This window comes from Staurois parvus, unplaced genomic scaffold (genome assembly GCF_062004578.1).
Source record: "Staurois parvus isolate SC_StPar_1 unplaced genomic scaffold, SC_StPar_1.0 ptg000120l, whole genome shotgun sequence".
In the NCBI taxonomy this organism is placed as follows: domain Eukaryota; kingdom Metazoa; phylum Chordata; class Amphibia; order Anura; family Ranidae; genus Staurois; species Staurois parvus.
In genome coordinates this window covers 1680910-1708712 of record NW_028317916.1, presented here as the reverse complement: position 1 = coordinate 1708712, position 27803 = coordinate 1680910, and the positions used below count along the sequence as shown (strand labels likewise).

The following is a 27803-nucleotide window of genomic DNA, read 5'->3' as shown; positions in this document are numbered from 1 at the left end:
ATTCAGTGGCAGCGCTTCCGCATGATTGCTTCCACACAGCCCACTATGTTGCCAGCCTCCACCCCTCTCCTCTGCCCACTATGTCTCCTGGGCTCCGCTTGCCCATCTGCAGGCCCGGACCAGTCAGTGGCTGCCTGAAGGTATAGAGGAGGGAGGATAGTGGACACATCCGCTCCCCTACCCTTCTTGTCCTGACCCGGAATGTGACCTGGATGTGACGCCACTTCTTGGTCCCCGGTGACAGATTCCTGGCCATTGAGGCCAGGAAAGAATGTAATACGGTGTGATGTGCACTGCATTACATTCAATAGAGCACAGGGGAGACATGCAGGATCTTTTAGACTCTCGATGTATCAAAAAAGAGAACCTGTTACCAAAAATAATCTTTTTGTCCCCATATGATGAAATAAAAAGTAAAAAATATTTTAAAAAAATTAAAGTTTCACCCAAACATATAACCCCTCCAAAAATTTTCAAGGCTCCCCACCCCCACATATATGCATGTACAAATGTAAAAGCATGCGCTGGGGTGCCTACATATGAAAACGACGATTGCGATACACATCTTACATATTGCCACGCACGCCAGAATGAGAGCAATAATTCTAGCACCAGACGTCCTCCGGAATGCTAAACTGATGATCTATAAGGAGCTTTAAAAGCGTCGCCTATAGGAAATATAGGGTACTAAGCATGTTGCCATTCCATGAGTGCACGCAAATTTAAGGTTTGACATGTTGGATTACTATTTACTCGAATCAACCTCGTCTTTTATATTTAAGAAAAAAATTGGAAAATGTATTGCTTTTTGTGCCCTAAAATGAAATTAAGTGTATTTTTTAGTGAAAATTAGCTTTTCCTAGACCTTTGTGATAATATCGTGTAACATGGAGCTACCACTATTTTATTCTTTAGGGTCTCTGATTTCAGAAAATATAAAATGTTTTGGAGTTTTTTGTAATCTTCAGGCCTTAAATAATTTTTTTATACGTGCAAAAAATGCAAAAACAAAATGCAAAAACATGACAGCGAAAGGGCTAAACGATAAGCCCGACACTCCATATCCCTGACAACCACCCAATCGGTGCTCATTACACTGCAAGGTCTCTCTCCTCCCTGCTAGTCCCTGGGTGCGGTGCTGGAGACAGGCATGGAGCGGAGGAGGAGATATACAGTGCAACACCATACCATACTGTACATCATATACATATCAGTTTATATAACATACAGTATGGTGTCGGGGGAGGATGACACCATATTTTACAACACCAGGTAACACCAACTCTAGTGACTGTGTGTGCAGCATTTTAGCTGCATTGATATGCGGTTGACTGCAGTTCTCTGGGAATCTTCACAACCAGTCTAAAACACAACAAAAACTTGCTAAAGCACAGGTGCAGTAATGCATATGTTATAATATGAATGTAGCCAGTGGTGAGTTAAAGGGAACTTTGTTCTAATTTATGTGTAGGAACCTTTAAAAATCAAACTGGCCTGCTAATACCAGGAAACAGGGTGATCGTGTTTTAAAGCAGATCACCTGAAAGTGATATATTTTTTTAGATGGTGTCTGGTGGGCTGTATAAGTTCCTGGCTTCCTATATGTCATGGATACCTTCATGGCAAGGCCTCTTAGCTACTATCCCCTACTGGGTTCCTGTAACCTGGGAAATTTTGGGAGTTTCTGGCTCCTCCTGTTGCATGCTCCATATTACAAAATAAGAAGAAATCCAACAGAGTGTGCAGACCTAGGAACCTAACCTGTTTGCGCTGACAGTATACATTTATGTGGCCTCTCGGCGGTTGGACCTTGATGCCCAAAGGGCAGGCTATATGAATACCAAATTGTAAACAAAGCTGTGCCAAGAACGCACAACCTGTACGCTCCTGGCACAGTTACGAGTGCCTAAAGGAAAGCTGCCGATCGATACTTGCGATTGGGAGTTTTCCAGGCATGTGACCTCTGTGACAGTCAATAACTGCGGACATATGATCATAAACCCCACCCCACCTCCCAGCATCAGAAACATCTTAAAGGGTTGTGAGGTTCCGGTGTTAAGGGGTTAAAGTGATGCCAAAGGCACAATTTTTTAAAATAAAAAAGATGTTACACTTACCTGCTCTGTGCAACGATATTGCACAAAAGAGTCGCTTACCTCCTCTTCTAACAGTCCCTGCCGGCGTTGTCTGCTCCTCCCTCCTTCAGGCCCCTCCTGTAGCAAGCCAAGTGCTAAGCAGGTACCCATGCTGGGTCCTGAGCCAGGCTGTGTGTGTCTATAAACACACACAGCACCTGTAAGCCATGCCCCCCCCTCCTCCTCACAGGAGTGTGACTGATGGCAGCATGAGCCTATGACTCTACTGCTGACAATTTCTCCCGGTAACGCAGGAAGTGAGGGGTGGAGTGCTGGAACTAGAGACAGAGCTGGAGTGCTGACATGGAGCCAGGTAAGTGTTTTTGACAGAGGGGGTAGGACAGATAGCAAAGCGTTTTTTACCCTAATGCAGAGAATACATTAACCCCTTGACGCCAACCGCACGCAAATTAGCGGCCTCACAGAACTGCGCTTTTTCTGCGGGACCACATGCTACACTCCCAGCACAAAGACCGGGGTGTCACTGAGAGCCCCAGATCCCGTGCTAATGTTCGGGACCCGGAACTCCCAATTCCAGGTCACCTGATTGCTGTGATAGCCTCTGATTGGCTATCACAGTGATCAGTCACTGTGAAGCCTGCCTGTCTAGTTTTCTCTCTCTGAATGGAGGAGAGAGATACATTGTATCCCTCTCTGTCCTTTCAGAGAGAGAAAAAAAAATTGTGAGTAAAAAATAAATAAGTAAATAAAAATAATAGTAAAAAATAAACAAAAATACCTAGATCAAGGTTTGATCTAGGTCTGTGACAGGGTTAGTGTTTTTGTCAAGGTCAGGGTCAAGGTCTGGTTTTTTTGGGGGGGTCAGGTTTTTGTTTTAATTTTTAAATTAGTATCGGTGTCAATTAGTGGCAGAATTAAAAAAAAGCAAATTTCAAGCTATTATTTCTGGGTTGTACTACAGGTACAAACAATTAACATACACACATGTGGTATAGTTGCGATTGTCAGGAGCAGGAGAAATTATTTTGGGTTGTTATTTGGTGGTAGGTTATGGTAGTACCAAGAAGTATACAGCTAAATTAAAAAAGGTTTTTTTTTTTTTACAATTTTGGGCCAGTTTTCTTTTGGTAATAAACAAAAATCAGGAGATATGCATTAACATTTACCACCAAATGAAAGCCCAATTTGTCCTGAAAAAAACAAGGTATAATCCACCTGAATGTACAAAGTAGTTGTGATGATATGTAAGGTCACATAACTAACACATGTCAAAGTTGCAAAATTGTGCTTAGGCATTAAGATTTGTTTTACCCTTAGGCACGAAGGGGTTAAGGTAAAAAGTTTTAGACTTTTGAACCACTTTAAACACAGATATCTCCTGAAATGTACAATATATTTGCAGGTGATTTACCTTTCTAAAATGTGCCAGAATCAGTTTGAATGGGTCAGCCAAAAAGTGCAGTTTTTTTTTAAGGTTAGTTTTGGTTGACGTGCAAAAAAGAGCAGAACTTTTGGTTCTTGCTGTTGTCTGTGTCCTTGCTGTTAAGAATTCCCCTTACTTCTAGTTGTAGCGACCACACAGGAAGAGAGACCTCCCAAAGGTAATTTGTTTTCCACTTCAGCGACTGTTAAGCTGGCCATACACGTATAGATTTTCATTGAAGAATGTTTGTTTCAAGAATATTTGTTTGATTTTCTAATCATTTGTGGGGTCAAACCAATGTTCGTTTTCGACAGCAGGGACGGTAAAATTTGAAGGGACAGGAAGGAAAACTTTTCTCGATCAAACTAATTTTCGGCTAGTGTATATGGTTATCATTCAGAAATTACATTAATTTTAAAATGGAATGTTAAAAGCAACAGACAATTTTCAAATGACATTTATCCATTCATCATATTTTCAAAGAATTTTTATATGACTTTTCTTACAAATATTCTCGTCCAAAAATCTACATTTGTATGGCCAGCTATAGCGTTATTTACACCCCAGAAACTAAAGTGTAAAATTCTTTGAACATTCAATGAATGGGCGAAATGTCATTCAAAAATAGTTTTTTTCTTTTAACATTCGACTTTAAAATGAATGTAATTTCTGAACAATAACCACATACAGTACACTGGCCGAAAATTAGTTTGATGGAGAAAGGTTTTCCATCCTGCCCGCTCGAATTTTCCCGTCACTGCTGTCGAAAATGAACATCGGTTTTACCACACTAATGATTAGAAAATCAAATTAAATTCTTGAAACAAAATTTCTCAAACATAAATCTATACATGCATGGCCAGCTTTAGTGTCGTCACACAGAATGGGTTATTATTCAGTAACAGTGGAATATCTTTCTTGAAATTAAGCTCTCTTCTGGTTGCTGGCTTGCTCAAAACCTCTCTTAAATATCTTTCCACCATTATAGTCCTCTTTGCTTAATATCATGGTCCCATTGGTAAAATAATTCATAAAGGTCACAATGTGTATATGCAAATCCATATATAAGCAGAAAATATTTTGATCTTTTGCAGATACTAAAGCACACCTTTGATGGCTGCAATTTTGTAAATTGAGGAGATCATATACAAAACTACGGTATATATTTAATTTGTAACGTGTAATTAAAGCAGAACCTCACCCAAAAGGGGAAGTTCTGTTTTTCTGCCTCCCCTCCTCTATCACTTTTATACACTTTAAATTTTGGGGGTGAGCGGGTACCTGGTTTTAACAGGAACCTGCTCCCACTTCTACTCGGATCACCAGGGCATGCGCCCCCCCTCCTTTGCCCCCAGCCTTCTGGGACGCATCAAATTTTTGGGGGGTTTTGAGGTTTTAACAGGTACCCACTCTCACTTCCACTTGGATTGCCTAGGGCATGTGACCCCCCACTTTGTCTACAGCCCTCTGGGACATGTCACAGGTCACAGAAGGCTGTGGGACCATTCACAAAGCGTAGTTCAGTGCGCAGTGGGAAGCTGGCCGTGAAGCTACAAGGAGTCACAGCCAGCTTCCCACAGTTAATATGCCAGTGCCAGAGACCAGAAGACTGGCAAATAACTGGCCCTGGTGAGGACTGCACTGAATCCTTTGAAAGGTAAGAGTCCTTTTTTTTTTTTAAAGTCAGCAGCTACAGTATTTGTAGCTGCTGACTTTTATGTTTTTCTATTGGACTGAAGATCCTGTTTAACACAGCAGACATTTCTACAAAGATCTCTGTATAAAATACTTTATGCATCATTTCCTAAAACCTAAAAAAATGGAGTCGGGCGGGGATATTGCTCAGTGGCATTTTGTTACTTTAAACAAAAAAAGTGAAAACACATTTACAGTTGTGACCAAAATTATTCAACCCCCAATGCTGTAAAGGGGTTTAGGGACTATAGTGTACATTTGGAATTGTATTCAGAATCAAATCCTACAAGGACGTTGTAACTACCCAAATGCAACTAAAATGACATCAATTGTTTATGTAATACAGTAGTAAATGGTTCTTATGTGGTTTCTTCATTGCCACAATTATTCAACCCCTTAAAGACTACCACTCTGAAGAACAGAGGTTCATACAGGTGCTTTCCATCAGGTATTGAAAACACCTGTGGATGTCACCGAGCAGCAATCAAGCATAATAAGCACCAATTAGGCAGCTTTAAAATGACTGTGATACTCAGCTCCTTCTAGACATTTACTGGTGTGGTTACAAACATGGTGAAGGCAAGAGAATGGTCCAGGAAGACAAGAGAAGAGGTGATTTCTCTTCACAGGAAGGGCAATGGCTATAAGAAGATTGCAAAGATGTTAAACATACCAAGAGACACCTTAGGAAGCATCATTCGCAAATTCAAGGCAAAGGGCACTGTTGAAACGCTACCTGGTCGTGGCAGAAAGAAGATGCTGACTTCGACTGCTGTGCGCTACCTGAAGCGTAGAGTGGAGAGAAGTCCCCGTGTGACTGCTGAGGAACTGAGAAAAGATTTGTCAGATGTGGGTACAGAAGTTTCAGCCCAGACAATAAGACGCACACTGCGTAATGAAGGCCTCCGTGCCAGAACTCCCAGGCGTACCCCCTTGCTGTCTCCAAAGAATAAGAAGAGTCGACTGCAGTATGCCAAAAGCCATGTGGACAAACCACAAAAGTTGTGGGATAGTGTTCTGTGGACTGATGAAACAAAATTAGAACTGTTTGGGCCCATGGATCAACGCTATGTTTGGAGGAGGAAGAACAAGGCCTATGATGAAAAGAACACCTTGCCTACTGTGAAGCATGGTGGAGGGTCAATCATGCTTTGGGGCTGTTTTGCTTCTGCAGGTACAGGGAAGCTTCAGCGTGTGCAAGGTACCATGAATTCTCTTCAGTACCAGGAGATATTGGATGGAAACGTGATGCAGTCCGTCACACACCTGAGGCTTGGGAGACGTTGGACCTTTCAACAGGACAATGATCCCAAGCATACCTCCAAGTCCACTAGAGCATGGTTGCAGAGGAAAGGCTGGAACATTTTGGAGTGGCCATCGCAGTCACCAGACTTAAATCCGATTGAGAACCTCTGGTGGGACTTAAAGAAAGCAGTTGCAGTGCGCAAGCCTAAGAATGTGACTGAACTGGAGGCCTTTGCCCATGAAGAATGGGCGAAGATACCCGTAGATCGCTGCAAGACACTTGTGTCAAGCTATGCTTCACGTTTAAAAGCTGTTATAACTGTAAAAGGATGCTGTACTAAGTACTAAGATTGAATGTCACTTGGGGGTTGAATAAAACTGATAATGCTGTGAGCACAGAAAAGACATTTGTGGTTATTTCATTATAACTGTTATGTTATATTTGTCTGACCTACAAGTGCCTCTTTAATGTAAATGTAAGCAAGATGACTGAATGATCAAAAGCAATGTCAAACTGGCCAAAACACTCAATTTCAGTGGGGGTTGAATAATTTTGGTCACAACTGTATATATGCTTAAAAACTGAGACTGTCTGGGGAGGGTTATTAGGAGAATCCTTCGTTACCTCTTTCACTTTTCTACCTTAATCTCGGCAATATGAATTCTGGGGGAACGTTTGTATGAATCCTGCAGCAGGAACAAGAGCTCACTTGTTATAAGTGGCTGACTAATATCAAAGCTCATGGATCTATGACAAGTGGAAAGAGTGCTGATATCTGCTATACTGCACATGATATTGTGCAAATATGAATCATGAAATTAGAAACTGCCCAACAGTAGGACCACAATGATGATTCACAGCTAAGTCACTAGCTTCAAAGACAATCAGTCATTGCTATTGAAGTACATTCAAACTGTATCTGAACAAAACCTGTGAATGAGCTTTAAAATGAGATATACAGCTTGCACTTTTTGACCTACCAGGTTCTTAGTGCTCAACTTCAACCAAAAAGTTATATTTAGTTTTGGATGGAGCAGGATAGGGTTAGAGCCTGCTGTCTGTATCCCCATTGTAGAGATTTCCCTCACCTTTTGACAGGAGGAACAAAGAATCACATTTTGTCTGAAGTTAGGCAGGGGGCATCTATTCTTCTCTGGTCATCTTTTATAAAAAACTGTATTCTGTATGATAAACAGCATTCATACTGTCTGTAGGGACTCTGGTCTGCAAGTGTTTAATACATCTCATTGCTACATTGTTGCAGTATTAAAGAATGGCAAAGCAGTCACACAAAGCCACAGAGAAAATTATTAGTGGAAAGCCTGTCTGTGGTTTACTGAAAAAAAAAAAAACTGACTACTAACTGAAAATTGAGTATTCTTATTACATATGGAAAGGGCAAGTGAAGAAATCTACCAGTGGAAGAAGAGAAAAGATAAAACTGAAAAAATGACAGTGGTGATAAGGTTTATTCCTGAATTTATTGAATGGTTGACTGATGGCAGCATGGTCGAATGGTTATATTTTAAGGAGAAATTAGGGGCTCAGTAAAATTGATATAAAATGGGCCCACTTCAAATGTATGTCCAAAATAATTCAGAAATGGTATCTCACCTCATACAGACTTTCAAAATTCCACCCTGCTAATTCTTGCCAGTGTTGGAGGCAATGTGGAGCTATAGGATCTCTAATTCACATTTTAAGGCATTGTAAACCTATGAGGTCCTATTTGGATTAAATTTTAAGATTGATTTCAGAATTCGCCCCCCTGAACTGTACAGCTTTCCATTGAGCTAGCATTATTACATCCTAACATAGAGGATATCCCTACTAGCTTCAGAATGATTGTTGACAATATTAACCAGCAATGGGGGTTATTTACTAAAACTGGAGAGTGCAAACTCTGGTGCAGCTCTGCAGAGAAACCCATCAGTTTCCAGGTTTTTTTTTTTTTGGTCAAAGCTTAATTGAACAAGCTGAAGTTAAAAGCTGACTGGCTAACATGCACAGCTGCACCAGATTTTGTACTCTCTCCGGTTTTGGAAAATCAACCCCTTGTATAACTGCAATAATGTAACCTAATATGGTTTAATGGAGTCTGTATGTCAGGTACATGCTATTTTAAATATCTATGTTCCTTTTTATCTTTTAGGTAATGTTAGGCTACATGTACACTGGAACTGCCATTGACGTTATTTCTACTGGCAGCAGAAAAACGCTAAACGCTGCAAAAAGGTGTGTACACGTGGTACCGTGTTCAGCTGCATTTACCAGCGTTTTGCACGTGGACGTTTATTCATTTCGTTGGCCAGAGTACACGCATTTTTGTTGCGTTTGGTGTGTTTTTACCAAAATGGGACATTTAACTACCCCTAAATTCTGCTGCTGCTGAACTTTGATAAAAGCCTGTAGGAGTTGTCTGTGATTCCTCAGGAAGCCACATCTGGCTTCGTATCCAAAATAGCTGGTTTGTTTTATTTATTAATATGTAAACCATTATAACAAACACAATGTAAAATAAATGCCAAAGTCTCCCACCTTCTGGAAATGTAGCCCGATAGTCCACAGATTCACTAGATACCATTTCGGTGGTGGGACTAACACTCCTTGCGCTCACTAGTCTGTCCAAGTGAGGGGTATGTACTCTGCCATCAAACAAGACACGTTCACCACCTTTATCTGCAAGAATTGTCATTGGAATGTTAGCTCAATACCCAAAATCCATATTGATTTTCCTTTCATTATATATAAGAAAAAAAGTTTACCTTTCAGCTGCCTTCTTTTTTTCACACAAATACAAATTCCAAGTAAGACAAAAAGCAGGATCACACAGGACAAGACTCCAGTAAATATTCCAGTGTAGTTTTGATTTTGCTGAACCATCACTTTGCCAATGACAATAGATGAAACTTCTTGTAGCAGCTTGAAAATAAACAGGTATTTATTTTCACTGTGTGTGAAGAAAATGCTGTATAAGCAAGCAGTGTTCAGACAATCAACCTGCTCATTGTCTTGACTGGTAAAAGGCTGCAGGAAGCACAATTTATACACATCTTTCTTTTTCTAAATTATCTACACAAAGCCCTCAGTGTAATTAGAGGCACTTTATGTAATTATTCTATATTTTCAGTCTTCTTCTAATCTAACACAAAATTCATGATTGTCCCACTCTACACATGACTCCACACTATTCACATTATATGGTTTTTAGCATAGCTTCTTTTTGATACCTTAAACGTCTGGAACTTATCGGAAAGGCGAGGACATGTAGTCATTAGCAGAGATACACTCTTTCTACAACCTCATCAACCATTCTCACCACTTGTTTTTCAAGATGATGTCTATTTATCTATTGGCTAACTTCAAACTTTACCTAGACTAGCTTTTCTTTAAATTAAGTCTGCAACAACCCAGTCTTTTTGATATGTGGACTACTATACAGTTGTGTCCAAAATTATTCAACCCCCACTGAAATTGAGTGTTTTGGCCAGTTTGACATTGCTTTTGATCATTCAGTCATCTTGCTTACATTTACATTAAAGAGGCACTTGTAGGTCAGACAAATATAACATAACAGTTATAATGAAATAACCACAAATGTCTTTTCTGTGCTCACAGCATTATCAGTTTTATTCAACCCCCAAGTGACATTCAATCTTAGTACTTAGTACAGCATCCTTTTACAGTTATAACAGCTTTTAAACGTGAAGCATAGCTTGACACAAGTGTCTTGCAGCGATCTACGGGTATCTTCGCCCATTCTTCATGGGCAAAGGCCTCCAGTTCAGTCACATTCTTAGGCTTGCGCACTGCAACTGCTTTCTTTAAGTCCCACCAGAGGTTCTCAATCGGATTTAAGTCTGGTGACTGCGATGGCCACTCCAAAATGTTCCAGCCTTTCCTCTGCAACCATGCTCTAGTGGACTTGGAGGTATGCTTGGGATCATTGTCCTGTTGAAAGGTCCAACGTCTCCCAAGCCTCAGGTGTGTGACGGACTGCATCACGTTTCCATCCAATATCTCCTGGTACTGAAGAGAATTCATGGTACCTTGCACACGCTGAAGCTTCCCTGTACCTGCAGAAGCAAAACAGCCCCAAAGCATGATTGACCCTCCACCATGCTTCACAGTAGGCAAGGTGTTCTTTTCATCATAGGCCTTGTTCTTCCTCCTCCAAACATAGCGTTGATCCATGGGCCCAAACAGTTCTAATTTTGTTTCATCAGTCCACAGAACACTATCCCACAACTTTTGTGGTTTGTCCACATGGCTTTTGGCATACTGCAGTCGACTCTTCTTATTCTTTGGAGACAGCAAGGGGGTACGCCTGGGAGTTCTGGCACGGAGGCCTTCATTACGCAGTGTGCGTCTTATTGTCTGGGCTGAAACTTCTGTACCCACATCTGACAAATCTTTTCTCAGTTCCTCAGCAGTCACACGGGGACTTCTCTCCACTCTACGCTTCAGGTAGCGCACAGCAGTCGAAGTCAGCATCTTCTTTCTGCCACGACCAGGTAGCGTTTCAACAGTGCCCTTTGCCTTGAATTTGCGAATGATGCTTCCTAAGGTGTCTCTTGGTATGTTTAACATCTTTGCAATCTTCTTATAGCCATTGCCCTTCCTGTGAAGAGAAATCACCTCTTCTCTTGTCTTCCTGGACCATTCTCTTGCCTTCACCATGTTTGTAACCACACCAGTAAATGTCTAGAAGGAGCTGAGTATCACAGTCATTTTAAAGCTGCCTAATTGGTGCTTATTATGCTTGATTGCTGCTCGGTGACATCCACAGGTGTTTTCAATACCTGATGGAAAGCACCTGTATGAACCTCTGTTCTTCAGAGTGGTAGTCTTTAAGGGGTTGAATAATTGTGGCAATGAAGAAACCACATAAGAACCATTTACTACTGTATTACATAAACAATTGATGTCATTTTAGTTGCATTTGGGTAGTTACAACGTCCTTGTAGGATTTGATTCTGAATACAATTCCAAATGTACACTATAGTCCCTAAACCCCTTTACAGCATTGGGGGTTGAATAATTTTGGACACAACTGTATATACTGTATGTGTAACCTTACGGAGAAGTGCATATACAAATAACTTTGAGATGATTAATAGGGTGACCATATTAGTTCACTATTGCAAAACTCTAGCTGAGTACTGTCTTTGTACTTTTTTATCTGCACTATCAGTTGCATTTTCAAGACAAGCATCTGGGGCCTACCTAAGCAGCACTTTGTCTGTTTGCATCTTTTTTATTTCTCAGAGATTGTTGTCTTGCAGATGTCTTCTTAACATTTTTATGAAATCTTTGTGTATCAGTACTGCTTGGACCGTAGAAGTGGGTGTTCCTGACATTTTAACTAATGCAAACAAAAAGTACTCAACTGGATGATTAATAACAAACAAATGTAGGGATCTACTGCTCTCTGTAGTTTGTAGGAGTTTTTAGCATTTATCTTCCATCCACAGAAATACACATTCAGCCTTCGGGCTTATACATGCAGCACTCCTGCTCTGGCCTTACCCCTTTAGGCCCTTTTCCTCATACAAATAGTTTTCATACACAACCCTGTGCACCTAACTTGCAGCTCCTTCCTGCTCTGGCTCCTAGGTCAAGCCTTCCTGACTCCTGGCAGTGACCTCCTCTGTCTGCTGTGGTGGAGCCCATAACCTGAGTACCAACTGTACAAAAAACCCAGGGCATATCTGAAAAATCAGTGTGCCGGTTATTCACAAAGCACGGACCCAGAAATGGAGATTTCATCCCTCCCAAATCTCTAAGAAATCTCTGGGCTCAAAGACCCAAACAAAGGTGTCCTTTTATGAAACAGTAATCAGCGGCAATCCTGAGGATCGTTGCTGATCTCCGATCATTAGTGGTTTAGGAAACAGAGATTCAGTGGAGAACATGTTCTCCACTTACCATCTCAGCACACAGATGGCCAGTGTATGAAGGAGCGATGTCAGCCCTTCACTAGCGATTTGTGTTCTCCCTGCAGATTCTCCAGCCCAGAGCTGGAGAATCGGAGGACCAGCAAACGAAGCAGTGGTAATTTACCGCTGCTTAATAAACAGTGTTTGACTGATTTCTTACTGTAATCTCGTGAGATTATAGTAAAAGCAGCCATTTTCCAGCATTTAAAGCGCTTGTAGATCGCTTCTCCCTTCATTCGGAGAAGTGATCTAAACCACTTCATAAAAAGGCATTCAGGGGAGAACTCTCTCCTCTGAGAATGCCGGAGAACTGAGCAGTGGTCATCTACCGCTGCATGATAAAAGGACACCTAACTGAAAAATGCAAAGGGGGTCAGGGCCTACAGTTCCCTTAAAAAAAAGGTAAAAAACTAAAAAAAAACAAAAAACTGCTATCCATGCACAGGTTCAGGGGATTGGTGGAGAGCAGAGATCATGCTGCAGAGGGTGAAGATCTTCTTTAAACTGAGGTGCCGACTATCAAATTTTAACCTGTAAAATCTATTGTTTCTTAAAGTGAACCCCACTTTTGTATCTTTTACCTACTGGTAAGCTTATAATAAAGCTTACCTGTAGGTAAAATAAATATTTCCTAAATGTGCACCATTTAGGAGATTTTTGTTCCTTTTGCTCTGAAAGAACGGCATAGCTGTGCCATTCCCAAGCTTCGTTTTAAGGTAAGTCCTTCATAATGTGCTAGTATATGATGCATACTGGCACATTATGACATTACCTTGCAGGGGATTTTTAATTTTTGTTTTTCAAGCTACGGTTTACTACCGCTTTAAAGAGAGAAAAAATAAAGTAAAAGACTTCCTTTGATTTACCAGCCATTTTTCTGTTATCATTTGTCCCTGAAATCTACTTGGTCTGCTGTGTCACAAACTGTGTCACAATAGGTTGTATGCAATTAGAACATATCGAAACTATCTGTATGCCTGGTAGGAGATATTCACAGTCTGAACTGCACCTGTCTTGTACAGCTTCTTCAGTTAATTATAAGGGAGCTGTACACTGCTACGAGATGACAGAAGTTTATAATTCACAGCAGGTGAACAGCTTAATTATTCATGCTTTTTTTTCAAATACATTTTGAAAATGCAATCAACTGTAACAAAATGACTGCTCGACAAAATAATTACAAATATGACAAAGGAATACTCTGACCTTCAAAAGCACAGTATAAATAAATGTACCCAGAGAAAAGACGCTTCACAAATAATGAAACTCTTTGAAAAGCAACAGGTGATGCAGCGAACTGTATTGCATGAGGATCTTACCTCTATTTTTAACTCACTGTTGGATTTGATCAGATCAGTGGAAACAGCGCAAGAGACAAAATCAGATTTGGACTGGATAATTTCACAGCTTTTGTTACCAACCTTCAGTACTTCACCTCTTACAGCTTCAGAGTCAATATTATCTCCCTACAATCAAATGGGCAAAACAAATTGTACAACATGAAAAAAAACTGTATGAACTAATTCTAAACAATATGTGTAATGTAAATACTTATAATAATTAATTCTATCAGGGTAGATGTCAACCATTAAAAAAAAAGCTCCCTACACAAAATCTCAGGGGTTGGATTTAGTCTTTTTTCAGCCAGACTAACTATGTAAACTATGGAATATGGTCTATTAAATCATGCATAATATTATCCCACAATTTGTTCGATCTAATGGCTTATATCTTGACATCCTCATACTTATAAAAAATATTAGGACGTTTTAGATGATTTACAGAGCCTTCTTCAATTGAACAAAAACTATATGGAAGCAGCTGATTGCACAGTATGAGACCTTAAGCATTGTCTGGTCCCTTAAGATCTATTTAGGTATGTAAATCATGTTGTCTATTTTAGCAGTACTAATTTTACGAAGAATGGAATTTTTAGGGTTGGGTTGAATTTTCCCTAATTCAACCATGTTGTTGGGAATATTAATAAATGAATATGCCTTTTGCAGTGTGAGCTGTCCATTTAATTGTGCTGACATCTATACAAAGTCTCCACTGCTTATCTCCCTGTCATGCACTCTCCATCAATGCAGATGTGATGATGCCAGTTTGTATGCTTTGAACACTGTCTGCAGCATTTATACTTTGCATAATGGTGATAGCCAGAAACAGTTCTTTTTTTCTTCTGTCAATGACTTGTCACCAACCTTAATAGCACAGACAGTAAGCAAGGGAGGACATCAAGGTGGGTTCTCTGGTAGTACCTAGGTCAAAAATGGCCTTGGGTAAATAATACCAATCCACTTACTTGTGGAAATGTTGAGCCCAGTTAAACTAAAAAAGTATGCATATGGAATGATATTATTTAAAAAAAATAAATGTTTTAATTTGTTACCTTATTTGGAGTCATTGTAGGTATATCCCTGGCTTATACTGGATTAGTGCTAGTGCATTTCCACTTTTGTAATTAGATTTTATATAACCCCACTATGTTATATGTTCCCACTCATACAGCATACGTAAAAAAAAAATATTTTTTCACTTTTAGATATTTCTAAGGAGATGGTATCATGGCTGATTTGAAGAATTTCTGCAGAGTCTCAAAGTGACCCTGTCACCACACAGACTCTTGCTATACCTTATTAACATACATCGTAGGAGGCCAATTTCTAGATTTTTAACCTTTTGTTACAAAGGCCAGTGTTCAAACCTAGTTTACAGCTGATCATAGAGAACTGCAAACACAGTACAGACAGGGATCATTATGTTAAAGTGTTACTAAACCCATGACCCTGCATTCACTATATCTCCCACAGTACACAGAACATGGAAGTTCAATTATTTTAGTAAATACAAACTGCTAAATACCTTTTCTCATCAGCAGTTAGAGCAGTACAGCAGTCCTGTGACTTCAGCTAAGCACTGGTTAAAGCTTGTAGGAGGAGTTTTCTTTCTGCTCTAGAAGGATGCAGAACCCCTGACCTCTGTCTGGACAGTGATGATTGGCCCTGTGCTGGTCACATGCACTCTTCCAAGAAAAAAAAACCTCTCTAGCAATACACATCAATCTGAGCATGTGCAGAAGGGCTACGGGTTCAGTCTGTCTTATCAGCGTGGACATTTGAACAAGAGGAAGGGCAGTGAAGACAGGATCAAACAGCCTTTTTACACAATGCAGAGAATTAACCCCTTAGGTTCCACTAATTAACAAGTATGCTTTACTGCATATACAGGCTGATTTTACTGTTGTGGGTTTAGTAACACTTTAAACATTACTCCAGACCCCCCTCCTAAACACCTAAAAGGAGAGAGAGCATGTAAAGATATTTAAGCAACTAAAAAGCATTTAAAAAGCTAACCAGCAAATTAAAACATTTTTTGTTATGCTGTTATTAGGACCATGTAACCAATAAAAAGTGAGCGTTATCTCAATTTGGCTGCAAAAGTGGGAACACACTTTATAAGATATAGCTGTTTAAATAAAAACAATGGCTCTTTGTCAGTTTTAATTTACATTATTTTTTACATGTTTATATACTGATCTTTTTGATACATTTGTTCTGTTTCAATAGTTGTTATTGAGTGTAATAGAAAAAGTTTTACAAACATTTTTCTGGTTTGTTATTTAGACATAGCACAATAGTTTTCTACATTTGTTCTAAGTGGCTCTGATAGTATCTGGTGCCAAGAACTAATGTAGTTCCTAAGCTATTGTACATACAACCCTCAGAAGTCTATGCAACCTGCTGGCACAGGCACATTACTGCACTCCGCTGGCTCAGCAAAAGAAAATAAAAACACAGCCAGAGCGCTGTGCTTCTGAGGACATGACAAGTGTGATTTGTGATGTTCCTTTTTTATTTCATGTGAGGGTAGGGCAGGACAAAAGCCAAATTATTCTTATAACATGAATTTCAATTGAACTCTTAACCTGTCCTTTAAGCCCCCCAAAACTAACAAAGTTACCCATTTAACACTCCCTTCTATAACTCAACCCTAAATTTAGGCCCTTAATACCGAATTTCTCCTCTAGCACTTGCCGCAAAAAACAGACCCTTACTGTTTAAATTTCCCTCTTACAATTAATTCCTAAAATGAGCTCTTAAAGAGGATCTTCACCCTCTTTCTCATGTTCCCTTCTCTGCAAACCTCTTCCCCTCTGCTGTTGAAGTCGGGATCTTTTTTCAGTTGGTTTATTGACCATTTTTTGGGAAAAAAAAACTCTAGCCTGCCCCCCGTGCATATAATTTGCCTAGGTGAATGAAGTGCACTTTGCCAATTGTGCCTCCTGTGATAAGCATGTCACATATCCCGGGAGGCATTAGCTTTCATTGAAAAAACAGGAAGGGGGTGGGTCATTAATGGTGAGTCATTGGGAGAGCCACCGGCTGTACATGGAATTGCTAGAGGCTTCCCGATGCTGTTATGCATGAAGATGGTGATGTGGGACCGAGCATGGGGCAGAAGGGAGAAGGATCACAGCAGGACACCGCTGGATCTGATAGGCGGGTGAGCATGTTACCCATACAGGATCTGAAACCAGGTAAGCAGGGGCTAAGGGAAAAAAATGAGGGTGGCAGGGTGAAGGACCACTTTAATACTTACCCCAGTACTTAAAGCGGAACTTCACCCTAAAGACTAAATTCCGTTTTATGTCCTCCTCTCCCTCATCTACGTTATTTGGCACATTATAACCTAGTTTTGATCACCTGCTCCCACTTACGCTTACACCACCTAGGGATTGGAGCAGAAGTTCCCCCCCCCCCTTTGCTGGCAGTCTCCTGGGACATGTCACAGGTCCTAGAAGGCTGCAGGATCATTCACAAAGCATAATCCAGCTCATGCATGCACAGTAGGAATCCGGTTCTAAAGCCGCAAAGAGTCACAGCCGGCTTTCAACAGTAAGCATACCACCGCCATGGACCCAAAGAATGGAGAAAAACCAGCCCAGCAGCTCTGGATCCCTGGACAGGTACATTAAGTGTCTTTTTTAAGAAACGTCAGCAGCTACAGTATTTGTAGCTGCTGACTTCTAGTTTTCTCTTTTTAGGGTGAAGATCCTCTTTAACCCCTAAAACACTGAACTTCTTAGTCTAACAGTATCCTAACTTAACCTCTAAGTTAAGTCTTAACACTTAACTTAACTTAATGTTCTTCTACATGCTCACTTGGCCTGTTCTGCATCTCTCTGTGCTGTAGGTCCCACGCAGAAAACATGCAATGCTAAGAGCCCAGGTCCAAGATAACTTGATTTATAATCTTGTATATGATTTTATCAATACTTATTGATATTGGAATCTTTTGTTTATAAATTAAAGATTTAATACTGGGTAAATCTATGCCACTAATTTTGTAGAATATGCTATACTTTCTAGTATAAAAGCCCAACATAACCTGCATATTTTTTAACTATCTCTGTCTAACTTTAAACTTCTACTTTACACAGATCCTGCCTTTGTTAAGGGGGTATCTAACTCTGATTCATTCAGTCTATTCAGAACTTAGCTTTCAGAAAAGTAAAAATAGTACATCAGCCTTAAGCTTGCCACCTGTTGGCTGCAAATGGTAAAAAAGAAATATGTATATGCAAAATTTTATAGTTGTTGACTAAGGGGACATTTAAAATATAGCACTGAAAGCAGACATGGAGCAGGAAGACTCTGGAGCAGTTGTGCAGGGCAACCAATCCATTTCTATCTTCAGCCTGCTCAGTTAAAGCAGAACTTCAAAAAAACATTTAGGGCTCACTCACACCATGGTGCAGAGATATCAGTTTTTCTGCACACATTCTGCAAGGGAACAACAAAATCAATTGTTCTCTATGTGCCCTGTTCATACCACAACACTTCTATCACATGCAGATCTTTTCTGCTCAGTTATCTGCAACGTGTATAAACTCATTGATAGGGAAATTGCATATTACATTTTCCTTATTAATATTTTGACTCACTAATACTTAAGAATGCCTCCATGCCTTGGTTAAAGGGCTACAGAAGGACAAAGTCTGATTGCCTTAAATAACAAAGGAATGTGACTATATGGACAAGCCAGCCCACTCTACTTTCAGGAATGTGTATGTTGTTTGCAAGGGGGGTGGCAACAGAGGCTAAAATGGTAGCTTCCTTGATGAAAAGGATAGGAGGGTTTAGTTCTGCATTAAAATAGAACTGAACCCACTGATTTACCGCTTCCTGTGTATGATAACTGTCACAATTGCTTGTTTGTCAACCCAACTTTTAAGCCATCCAATGGCTGGTGTCATAACTGATCACATGTGCAGCTCTATGACAACTACAGATCAAAGCAGTTTGAAAGCAGCTTTAAAGCAGAACTAAACCCTCCTATCCTTTTCAGACAAGGAAGCCACCATCTTATCCTCTGTTTGATCTGCAACTGCGATAGTGCTGCACATGTCATTAGTTATGACACCAGCCATTTTTATGGTTTGACAGTTTGGTAGAGAACACAAGCAAATGTGTCAGTTAGCATTCCTGGCATGCCAGGAATGTAACTGTTTTTTGAAACTGTTAAATTGATGGGTTCAGTTACACTTTAAGCTTTGAAAATGAAAGTTGATTGGTTGACATTCACAGCCGCTCCAAATTCTGGCTACTCAGGTTTTGATAAATTCCCATCTACACATTCACTTTAAAATACTGAATATATTAATAAAAAGTATACAAACAAAACATTAAATAAGATTTTCACTAATGCACATTCAAAATTTGAATTTCAAAACATACCTTAATTTCTAGGATGTTTTTACTGCCCCCAGAAATAATTAGTGGCTTGTCTATTGTTTTAAACACAGGGTTGTTTACGAAAGTGAATCCAGAAGCAGAAGATATCACACCATCAAACATAAAAAAAGCCTGTGTGACAATTGGTGGCTTCAAGTTTAAATCTTTCAGGGATGGGGTTGAACCACAAACTAATTCAGAAGTAGATCTGTGGGTACAGGTCTGCAAATAAAAAAGAGAAAACATATAATTGCACATTATACATTGGCACTGTAAAATACAAGCTAAAGAACTACTAGATGGTAGTTTTACTATGGTAATATGACTTAAGTCAGTGTCAGGATCATATGGGGTGAAATAATTCATAAAAAACAATAGGATTTCAGTGTTTACACATTTCACATAAGAAATTAGCTATAAACGTTTAGTGCTGTTTCAGTTACTGTTGGTTAAGGTAAAGGATAAGTTCACTTTTTAGAAATAAATAATAAATGCACATTTTATTGCAGGTAAAACAATGTGCATGTATTATTTTTGTCTGCAGGAGTCTGAAAAGCATTGCACCAATGATCAGTAGACCACTTATGCCATGCAGGTCTCCTGCAGACCTGTCAGAATATCTGCTTGCCATATGGAATGTACAGGAGAGCAGATATTCTGACAGGAAAAATGAATGAACTACCACGGCACTGTGGTAGTTCATTGAGGACTACAAGCAGTCTCTCAATCACAGATGACTGTGAATGCGTGATGTGGCCTTGTGGGTGGAGCCCCGCATGGCCAATTTTTTAAAACTTGAAACCTAGCGAGGGGTGAGAAGATCCCCCACTAGCTGTCAAAGCAGGGATCAGAGGGCAGCGGGTCTGGTCTGAACGTGACATGTTACATGTTACACCCTGAATATGGGTGTAACATATAACGTGTTACAAAATGTGAAATTATCCTTTAAAACATATCAAAACTATAATTTTAGACATTACAGCTTTCCAGGCTTTAGATACGGTGGCTGCAAAAGCTTTCTTTCTTTCAGGCTTTTTTATTCATTTTTGCTTGGTGATCTTGCCAGTAACTTTTCTAGGGTGACAGCGCTCATGCTGTCCTGTATCTATGAAGGAGCAGTGTTGTCACCCTAGGCTGCTCCTTTGATTTGGACTTCAAACGTCTACTCTTCTCAACTCTACTACACAGGGAGAAGTGTTCTGTAATTCTTAGAACTGGAAAGGCTGTTTGAGATTTGAGATCAGTGCAGCTACAATCACACCAATTTTCTGGCAGGATCAACATGCATTTTTCCTCCAGAAAATGCATTAAAGCAGACCACATACATGGGTCGATTTCCGAAAGATCTCTCGAGTGAAAAGCAAAAACATTGTTCATTCTGTAATCCGATGGTGCCACCAATGATTTAGAAAATTGGTAGTTTTTCACAAATTTTCCAGCATCCCCGATAAATGAAATGGGAAGGAAGCACGGAAATCAGCCGGTGCCACTAACAGAGCAAAAATCGGCCGATTATTCTTAGGTCCGATTTTCGAACGAAAATCCCATGTATGGCCGGTCTAAGCCTGAAAAAAAAAACAAATGCAGCCACACCCAATGACTGCCAAGCTGCAATATATTAAATACTGTATTTGTTCTTGTGTTTCGATATGCTCTAAGATTTTATTAGTACAGGTAGAAATACTGTTCCAAAACAGTATTATATAAAAGGAGGTGTTCTGTTAAATTGTAATGTGTGCATAACCCCTAATTTTGGTAACAGCAGTCTATCTTTGGATTGAAAATATTCAGTTTCTTTAATATCACTAAACTTTTACAATTGTGCTCAAACTAACATTCCAACGCAACCAAAGCACAAAGATTATAATAAAACTCTCCAGCAGGACCTATTGTATTATTGTATGCCATGTCTTTGCTGACGTCTTTCGTAGCCGCAGACTTACCACAAATCACAGCAATACAAATTGTTAACCTTTTTGTTAACACTTTGCCACCAATAGAGAGGAGTTTTTACAAGCTGGTCCACTTTATTAGCCAACTACATAAGCACTTAGTGATGATTAGAGAGTTACTATAAGAATGAACAGCAGCTTATCCCAAACAAAACCCTTGCTGTGTTTAGAATCATGTAATTAATGAATACCTAATCACTTGACAACCACACAGAAATGACAATTAATTGCTACCCACTGGGAACTTAATCTGTTTTATGCACAGTTGTATGAAAAAAGCTTATTTCATTTCGAAAAAAAACCAAATGGTTTATATTTATTTATTTCTGTTAACTTAACTAGGCATTTATTCATTAATGAATATTTTTTGAATTATGCATTTTTAAAATTATGGTCTAATACTCCCTGATTTCTGTCTATTTTTAGACACACTTTATAGCCACTTTTTAAAAACATAAGCTGGTCATACATATATTGAAATTCGTCCAGATCAGCAAGGAACGGAGAAATTTCAATCCATGTATGGGCAGGTACAATCGCCTTGTTGGATTTTTGCTGCTCGATCAGTGCTGCCGGGCTATAGCCTGCATCACTGATCTGTGTATTCTGACAGTGAGGAAGTCTCCCCACTATTAGAATACAATAGCTCATCAGGGAAGATTCCCTCATCCACATCCAAGGAGCTACAGTATATGTCCATTAGTATGTTTCAGATATGTATCAGAGATTATTGAAAGGCCTCTTGCTCCTCCAACATATAAGGTAATATCAATTACCAAGCCAAAACTATTACTTTCAACAATGAGGATTGGTCACTAGGAAATATCTAGGATTGATTATCAAAAGAAAAGAAAAACTACAATGGGACTCAAGGGCCATGTGATGCAAGTAAGCCTAGGCAGATCTCCAAATACCCATAAAGTGCACAATAAAGTGATTCTAAAGTTAATTTTTTTTGGTCTTTAAAATAACAAACATGTTATACTTACTTGCTCTGTGCAATGCTTTTGCACAGTGCAGTCTGGATCCTCCTCTTCTTGGATCCCCCGCCAGCAGTCCTCGTCCCCTGCTCCCTTGTCACTGGCTGTAGATGACAGCAGCAGGAGCCTCTGCTCTCATGCACTTGTGCAAGCTTGATCCCAGGCTGGGCTGTGTGTGCCCATTGACATACACAATGTAGCCCAGCCCCGCTCCCCACTCTCTCCTTAAAGAGTGTGATTGACAGCAGGGGGAACCAATGGCTACTGCTGCTGCCTACATGCCCAGTGAGAAGAGAGCAGCGCTGCTGCTTTCAGGTACAGCGCTGGATCGGGAATGGACTCAGGTGAGTATATGGGGGGGGGGGCGCTGCATGCAGAAGGTTTTGTACCATAGCATTAAGGTAAAAAAACCTTTTGCCTTTAGAACCACTCTACAGACCCAGAATTTGGTTTGGACCACGACAACCACATCTTTACCTGATTTGGCCATACTTGTAAAGTACCCAAGTTAACATACTGTATGTTTGCAATCTAAAACAAAAAAATTTTCATTATTGTATGACTTATTTTGCACTCTGCCTGCCTAATAGTTAAAATAATATTTAAAAAAAAACTATGAAAATAACCCCCCATATATGGGCAGACTACTGTATATCTAAAATTGAATGTTCTTCCATAACTTTTACCTTTCATGTTTTTCCTTTAGAGTTTATCTTCAATATTTATTCTTGGCATGTACACAATAATAATAATACACAACAAAAAGCATCTTCAGTATTGGAATAATATCATTAATGTGCATGGACACAATTGGAATGATTTATAAATGTAGTAGACAGTGTTCGCAAAGGGATGTAATTTTAGAATTTGCAGAGCTATTCATGCTGTGAAATTGCATGTATATTTGTTCTGTGAGAATAGGAGTAAAAGTTGATTGTTATAAGGTTATTTTCTCACCAGGTCAAATGTAGGAATCAGGAAAATACCTCATTATGGCCAGTAGATTAAGCTGACCATCACAGTAAATAAGTATTTATTTCCTATGATCAGCAACTCCATATAGCAGCCAAAATGTAGTATTTACTTCATTCATACGTTCAACCTGGAGAGAAAAAAGCCTCATGACAATCGATTTTGCCCCATTAGCACAGAAGATGTATACACACAATTTCATGAATAACTCTGTGAATAAAAAAAAAACCCTTTTAGTGTAGTAAGGCCCTGACTGGCCATAGGGCACACCGGGCATTTGCCGGGGCCGTCTGGATAGGAGGGGTGGCACATAGAGGAACCGGACCGTGCATCTCTCGGTGCCACCCAGCCACCCCTCCTATCTATCTCTTGCATGCCCTGGGCTCCTGTATGCTCCCCTGTGGCTGCCCCCCCCTCATCATCTCCTGAAGTGCTGCCATAGGGTTCCTCCCTCCCTGCGGCTGCTGCATGGGATCTGTCAGCATAGACTGTCCCCAGTGCTGACTGTTCCCTGCCCACCACAGACGGGAGAGGAGAGAGAAAGCTTGTTCTATCCCTCCTCGTCCTGCCCTCTCCTCCAGTGTCTGCCCCGTCCACACTTCCGCCAGCCTTATGCCTTCTCTCCCCCCTTCTGCTTTCTTTCTCTCCTTCCTTCTTTCTTTCTTGTTTTCTTTCTCTCTTTTTTCTTTCTTTCTTTTTTTCTCTCTTTTTCCTTCTTTCTTTTTTTCTATCTTTCTTTCTTGTTTTCTTTCTTTCTTTTTTTCTATCTTTCTTTCTCTCTTTCTTTCTATACTTCTCTCTTTCTTTCTATACTTCTCTCTTTCTTTCTATATTCTCTCTTTCTTTCTCTCTCTCTGTCTCCTGTTTCCGTCTTTCTTTTTCTCTCTCTCTGTCTCCTGTTTCCCTCCTTTCTTTCTTTCTTTCTTTCTTTCTTTCTTTCTTTCTTTCTTTCTTTCTTTCTTTCTTTCTTTCTTTCTTTCTTTCTTTCTTCCTTCCTTCCTTCCTTCCTTCCTTCCTTCCTTTCCCTCCTTCCTCTCCCTCCTTCCTTTCCCTCCTTCCTTCTTTCCTCTCTTCTACAAAAAAAAATGTAAAAAAATAATAAAATATAAAATTGTCCAAACATTTAATAAAAATTAAAAGGATTAATAGAATATAACTGAATCCATTTTGTATACACTAATACAAGATGCTTGTTTAACATACACATATATATGAAGTTTGTACACACTAACAAAACTGTCTATGCCAGCTTCATGTAGAAATTAGTGTTTTTGCAAACTTTACAAAAAGGCAGATAATCTTTACTCTTATTTCTGAAAAGTTGTAACCACAGATTGGGCGTTGGGTCAGATTACAGCCATGGTCTGGGCGTTAGACCTGATATGGTATGAAAGATAAAACAGAAGAGTGTAAATGCAGACCTCATACAAATAATTGTTGAGTTAAGGTAAAAATAATGTACATGTATTTGATTGGATGGTCTGAAGGAGTGTCTGCCCAAAGACTACAGTATAAAAACCCTGATGTTATGCCAATAAAGCTGAAGTGTTTGCAATCGCAACTGAGGTGACTTGAGTGCATTCACTTTCCGAGATCTCGTAGCTGTGTCCAGGTGTGACCATTGGTACCTGATTGGGCCCCCATGGAAAAGGAAAAAGACCACCTACCTACCTGCAAAAATAAAAACCTACTGACACTAGTGGTGGAACTACCAGGGTCACAAAGGTCGCTCTTGTGACTGGGTCCTGGCGTTCCATCACTAGGCTCCGAAAGAAGCATCCCCCGGCTTGGGACTGCTCAGTCCAGAATACCTGGGCCTATTTTTTGTCCCAGTCTGGCCTGAGTATAGTGAATGTTCTCTTAGTAGTGTAAATGCTCACTGAACTTACTATTTAAAGCAGAACTTCATCCAAAAGGGAAAATTTCCTTCCTTCCTCTAATCTTCTGGGGCACATCACAGATCCCAGGAGGCTGCAGGACCATTTACAGGGCGCAGTGCGCCTCGTGCATGTGCAGGGAGAGGGGGGCTGTGACACTGCAAAGTATCAAAGCTGGGCTCCCACAGTAACCATAGCGGAGCAGGGGACTAGGAGACTGACGAAGAACTGGCCCTGGAGAGGACAATACTGGATTCCTGTACAGGTGAGTGTCTGTTTATTAAAAATCATCAGCTACCGTATTTGTAGCTGCTAATTTTTAATTTTGGAAACCTGGCTGAAGCTCCTCTTTACGTTAGTGCTAATTTTAAATATCAAAGCCTAAGCAAGGGAATACCAAAAATGGAAACTGAATACTCTCAACTTTTAGAGAAGAAGCACAACCAAAACTCTTTTGGCTGTACTTCTCTTGTGGATCACAGGAGTGCAGTTAGTTCTGAACTCCTGTGATCCGTTTTCAGCTGACAGTGGACTGAAGTCTGATGTCGGCTGGTGTCACTCAGCTGGTCCAGGCTGGGGAACGATCTTCAAAGTTGGGATCCACCCCAGACTCTGGAGCGCCACCTAGCTCAGCCTCTCAGCAAAGTGCTGAGAGTCTGAGCCAGTTGCTCCCTCCCCCTCCACAGGGGCACTCACTGGAGTGCTGGGGTTGGGGGGCAGAGCAGACAGCGGTGACTGACAGTCACCACTTTCTACTCAGAGCGGCGGTGGGAACTCAGCAATTAGCAGTGATGTTTCTGAGTTCTCACCCTTACAGCCGACAGGGGGATAGATGCAGCATCGAATCAAAGCTGCATCCACCTAGGTAAGTATAAATGGGGTAAAAAAAAGCGCCCTACTTCTCTTTTAAGTAAATAATCTGCATTAACCTATAGCATAAATGCTCATGCATAACAATAGTATAACGCACACTTTTGAAGTCAATAGTTTGTGGCATATGTAGTTTTATTTACATTTGCATAGCATGAACTTACTATCATTGTGTCACACTGGTACTACAAAATGTCTTGGCTCTCTAATATAACATAATGTGAAACTGAAGCTCACACATCATAAACTGTCAATAAAAAGCCACAAGGAAATATCTTCAGGACAGCAACCTTTTCATTGTATACAAAGTCAAATGACATCTTAGTCATCAGAGACATGTGGTAACAATACACTCCTAGAGTGAAGTTCAACAAAAGAGATCCCTTTGAACTTTTTTACACCTCAAACCACAATTGGTCAGCTCAGTCAGCACTGACCAAAGTTTTATTAACCACTTCAAGTTCGGCCACTTTTACCCCCTTCCTGTCCAGGCCAATTTTCAGCTTTCAGTGTTATCACACTTTGAATGACAGTTGCGCAGTCATGCAACACTGTACCCATATGAATTTTTTAGCATTTTATTGAGACAGATAAAACTTTATTTCGGTGGTATTTACTCACCACTGGGGTTTTTATTTTTTTGCTATATAAATGAAAAAGCCCAAAAATTAAAAAAAAGTTTTTCTTATATAGTTTTACAAATAAATAATCTTTCTTCATAAATCTTGTCCAAAATGTATTCATCTGTATTTTCAGTAAAAAAATAACCCAAATAAGTTTATAACCAAAAATTATAATTATTCAAAATTTTTTTTACATTTTTATTTTTTTTTATATTACTATTTATGTTTTTTTTTTAACATACTGTCACCCTAGCAGTACAGTGTCACCATAGTGACACTGTACTATTTGTGGAGGGTGATGAAGATTTTTTTTTCTTTTTTTACACTGCTTTTACACCCATAAAGGCTGTAAAATCAATCATTTCTCCTTCTCTCTGGCTGCATTCTTGCAGCCATTGAGAAATACTGTGTGAGCTGTGATTGGTCACAGCTTGTCACATGGTACAAGGCTGTTGTGAATAGCCTTGTACCATGTGACCTCTGTGATCATTCAGCGATTTCACAAGTAGTAAGCAATGATGTCAGGGAGTGACATTTTGTTTACTGCTATTCATGTGATCACTGATTGGCCAATCAGGGATTACATGAATCGGGACCTCACATACAGGTCCCGTACTGTGATCGGTGTTCCATTGTGTCCTCCAGACACAGCGGGCACCGATCACGGTGCCACGCGCTCCCAGGGAGCGCGCACAGGCAATGGATGTGGGGGAACATTTAGAGACGTCCACCCGCTCCGGCAGCGCTCCCCTCCGGCCATTTATGTACATGGGTCGGACGGGAAGTGGTTAAAAGATGGGTCACTGAGATCTGTCTTTTAGTAATATGCTGTATATTGTGACAGTGTGGTGCCTGTCATGGTGTTTAAAGGGTTTTAGGTCACCCAGGATTCTCAACTAGGCAGGTTAAAGGGCTCCAGGGTGCTTATTTAATTCGGAGGAAACTGGGTTTGCAGTTTCCTCAGTGTTTGGTAAAGCCTGGTTTGGGACCTGGAGCCCAGAGATTTCACAGAGATTTGGGAGAGGAAATCTCCAATCCTGGGACCAGGTTTTGCATGCAATCATCATACTGATGGTGCAGGTGTTCACATCTGTTATACTCTGAGACCTGACAGTAGATTGAGGCTCCACCCTCCCAAGGAGCCCATTTGGTTGCAAGGGAACAGCCAGAAGTGTGCATGTCTGCATGGTGCAATCTGTGATAGAACAGACAGAGGACATGAATATAGGGATGCTGTTTTAGAGGGCCAGAGCACAAGGCTTATGCTACATTGCTGATAAAGATGCCGGGAGGCTGAATATTACCTTTTTTTTTTTTTTTGTGTTGACGGTGGAAACCCCTGTGAGGGAAGCCATTTGCTTTGTTGGAATTTTCTTTCTGTTTTAAGAAAAGC

The 27803-nt window shown here is 40.2% G+C and overlaps 1 protein-coding gene across 1 annotated transcript in view; it reads right to left on the bottom strand.

Annotated features, from left to right (window-relative positions):
• Positions 1 to 27803, bottom strand: part of MET (MET proto-oncogene, receptor tyrosine kinase) — a 215901-nt gene that overhangs the window by 34522 nt on the left and 153576 nt on the right. The window contains exons 11-14 of the mRNA XM_089672085.1: positions 19140 to 19358; positions 13719 to 13865; positions 9226 to 9382; positions 8999 to 9139 (exon numbers count right to left, since the gene is read on the bottom strand). Coding sequence (XP_089528211.1) covers positions 8999 to 9139; positions 9226 to 9382; positions 13719 to 13865; positions 19140 to 19358 — 664 coding nt within the window. The remainder of the gene's footprint in view (positions 1 to 8998; positions 9140 to 9225; positions 9383 to 13718; positions 13866 to 19139; positions 19359 to 27803) is intronic.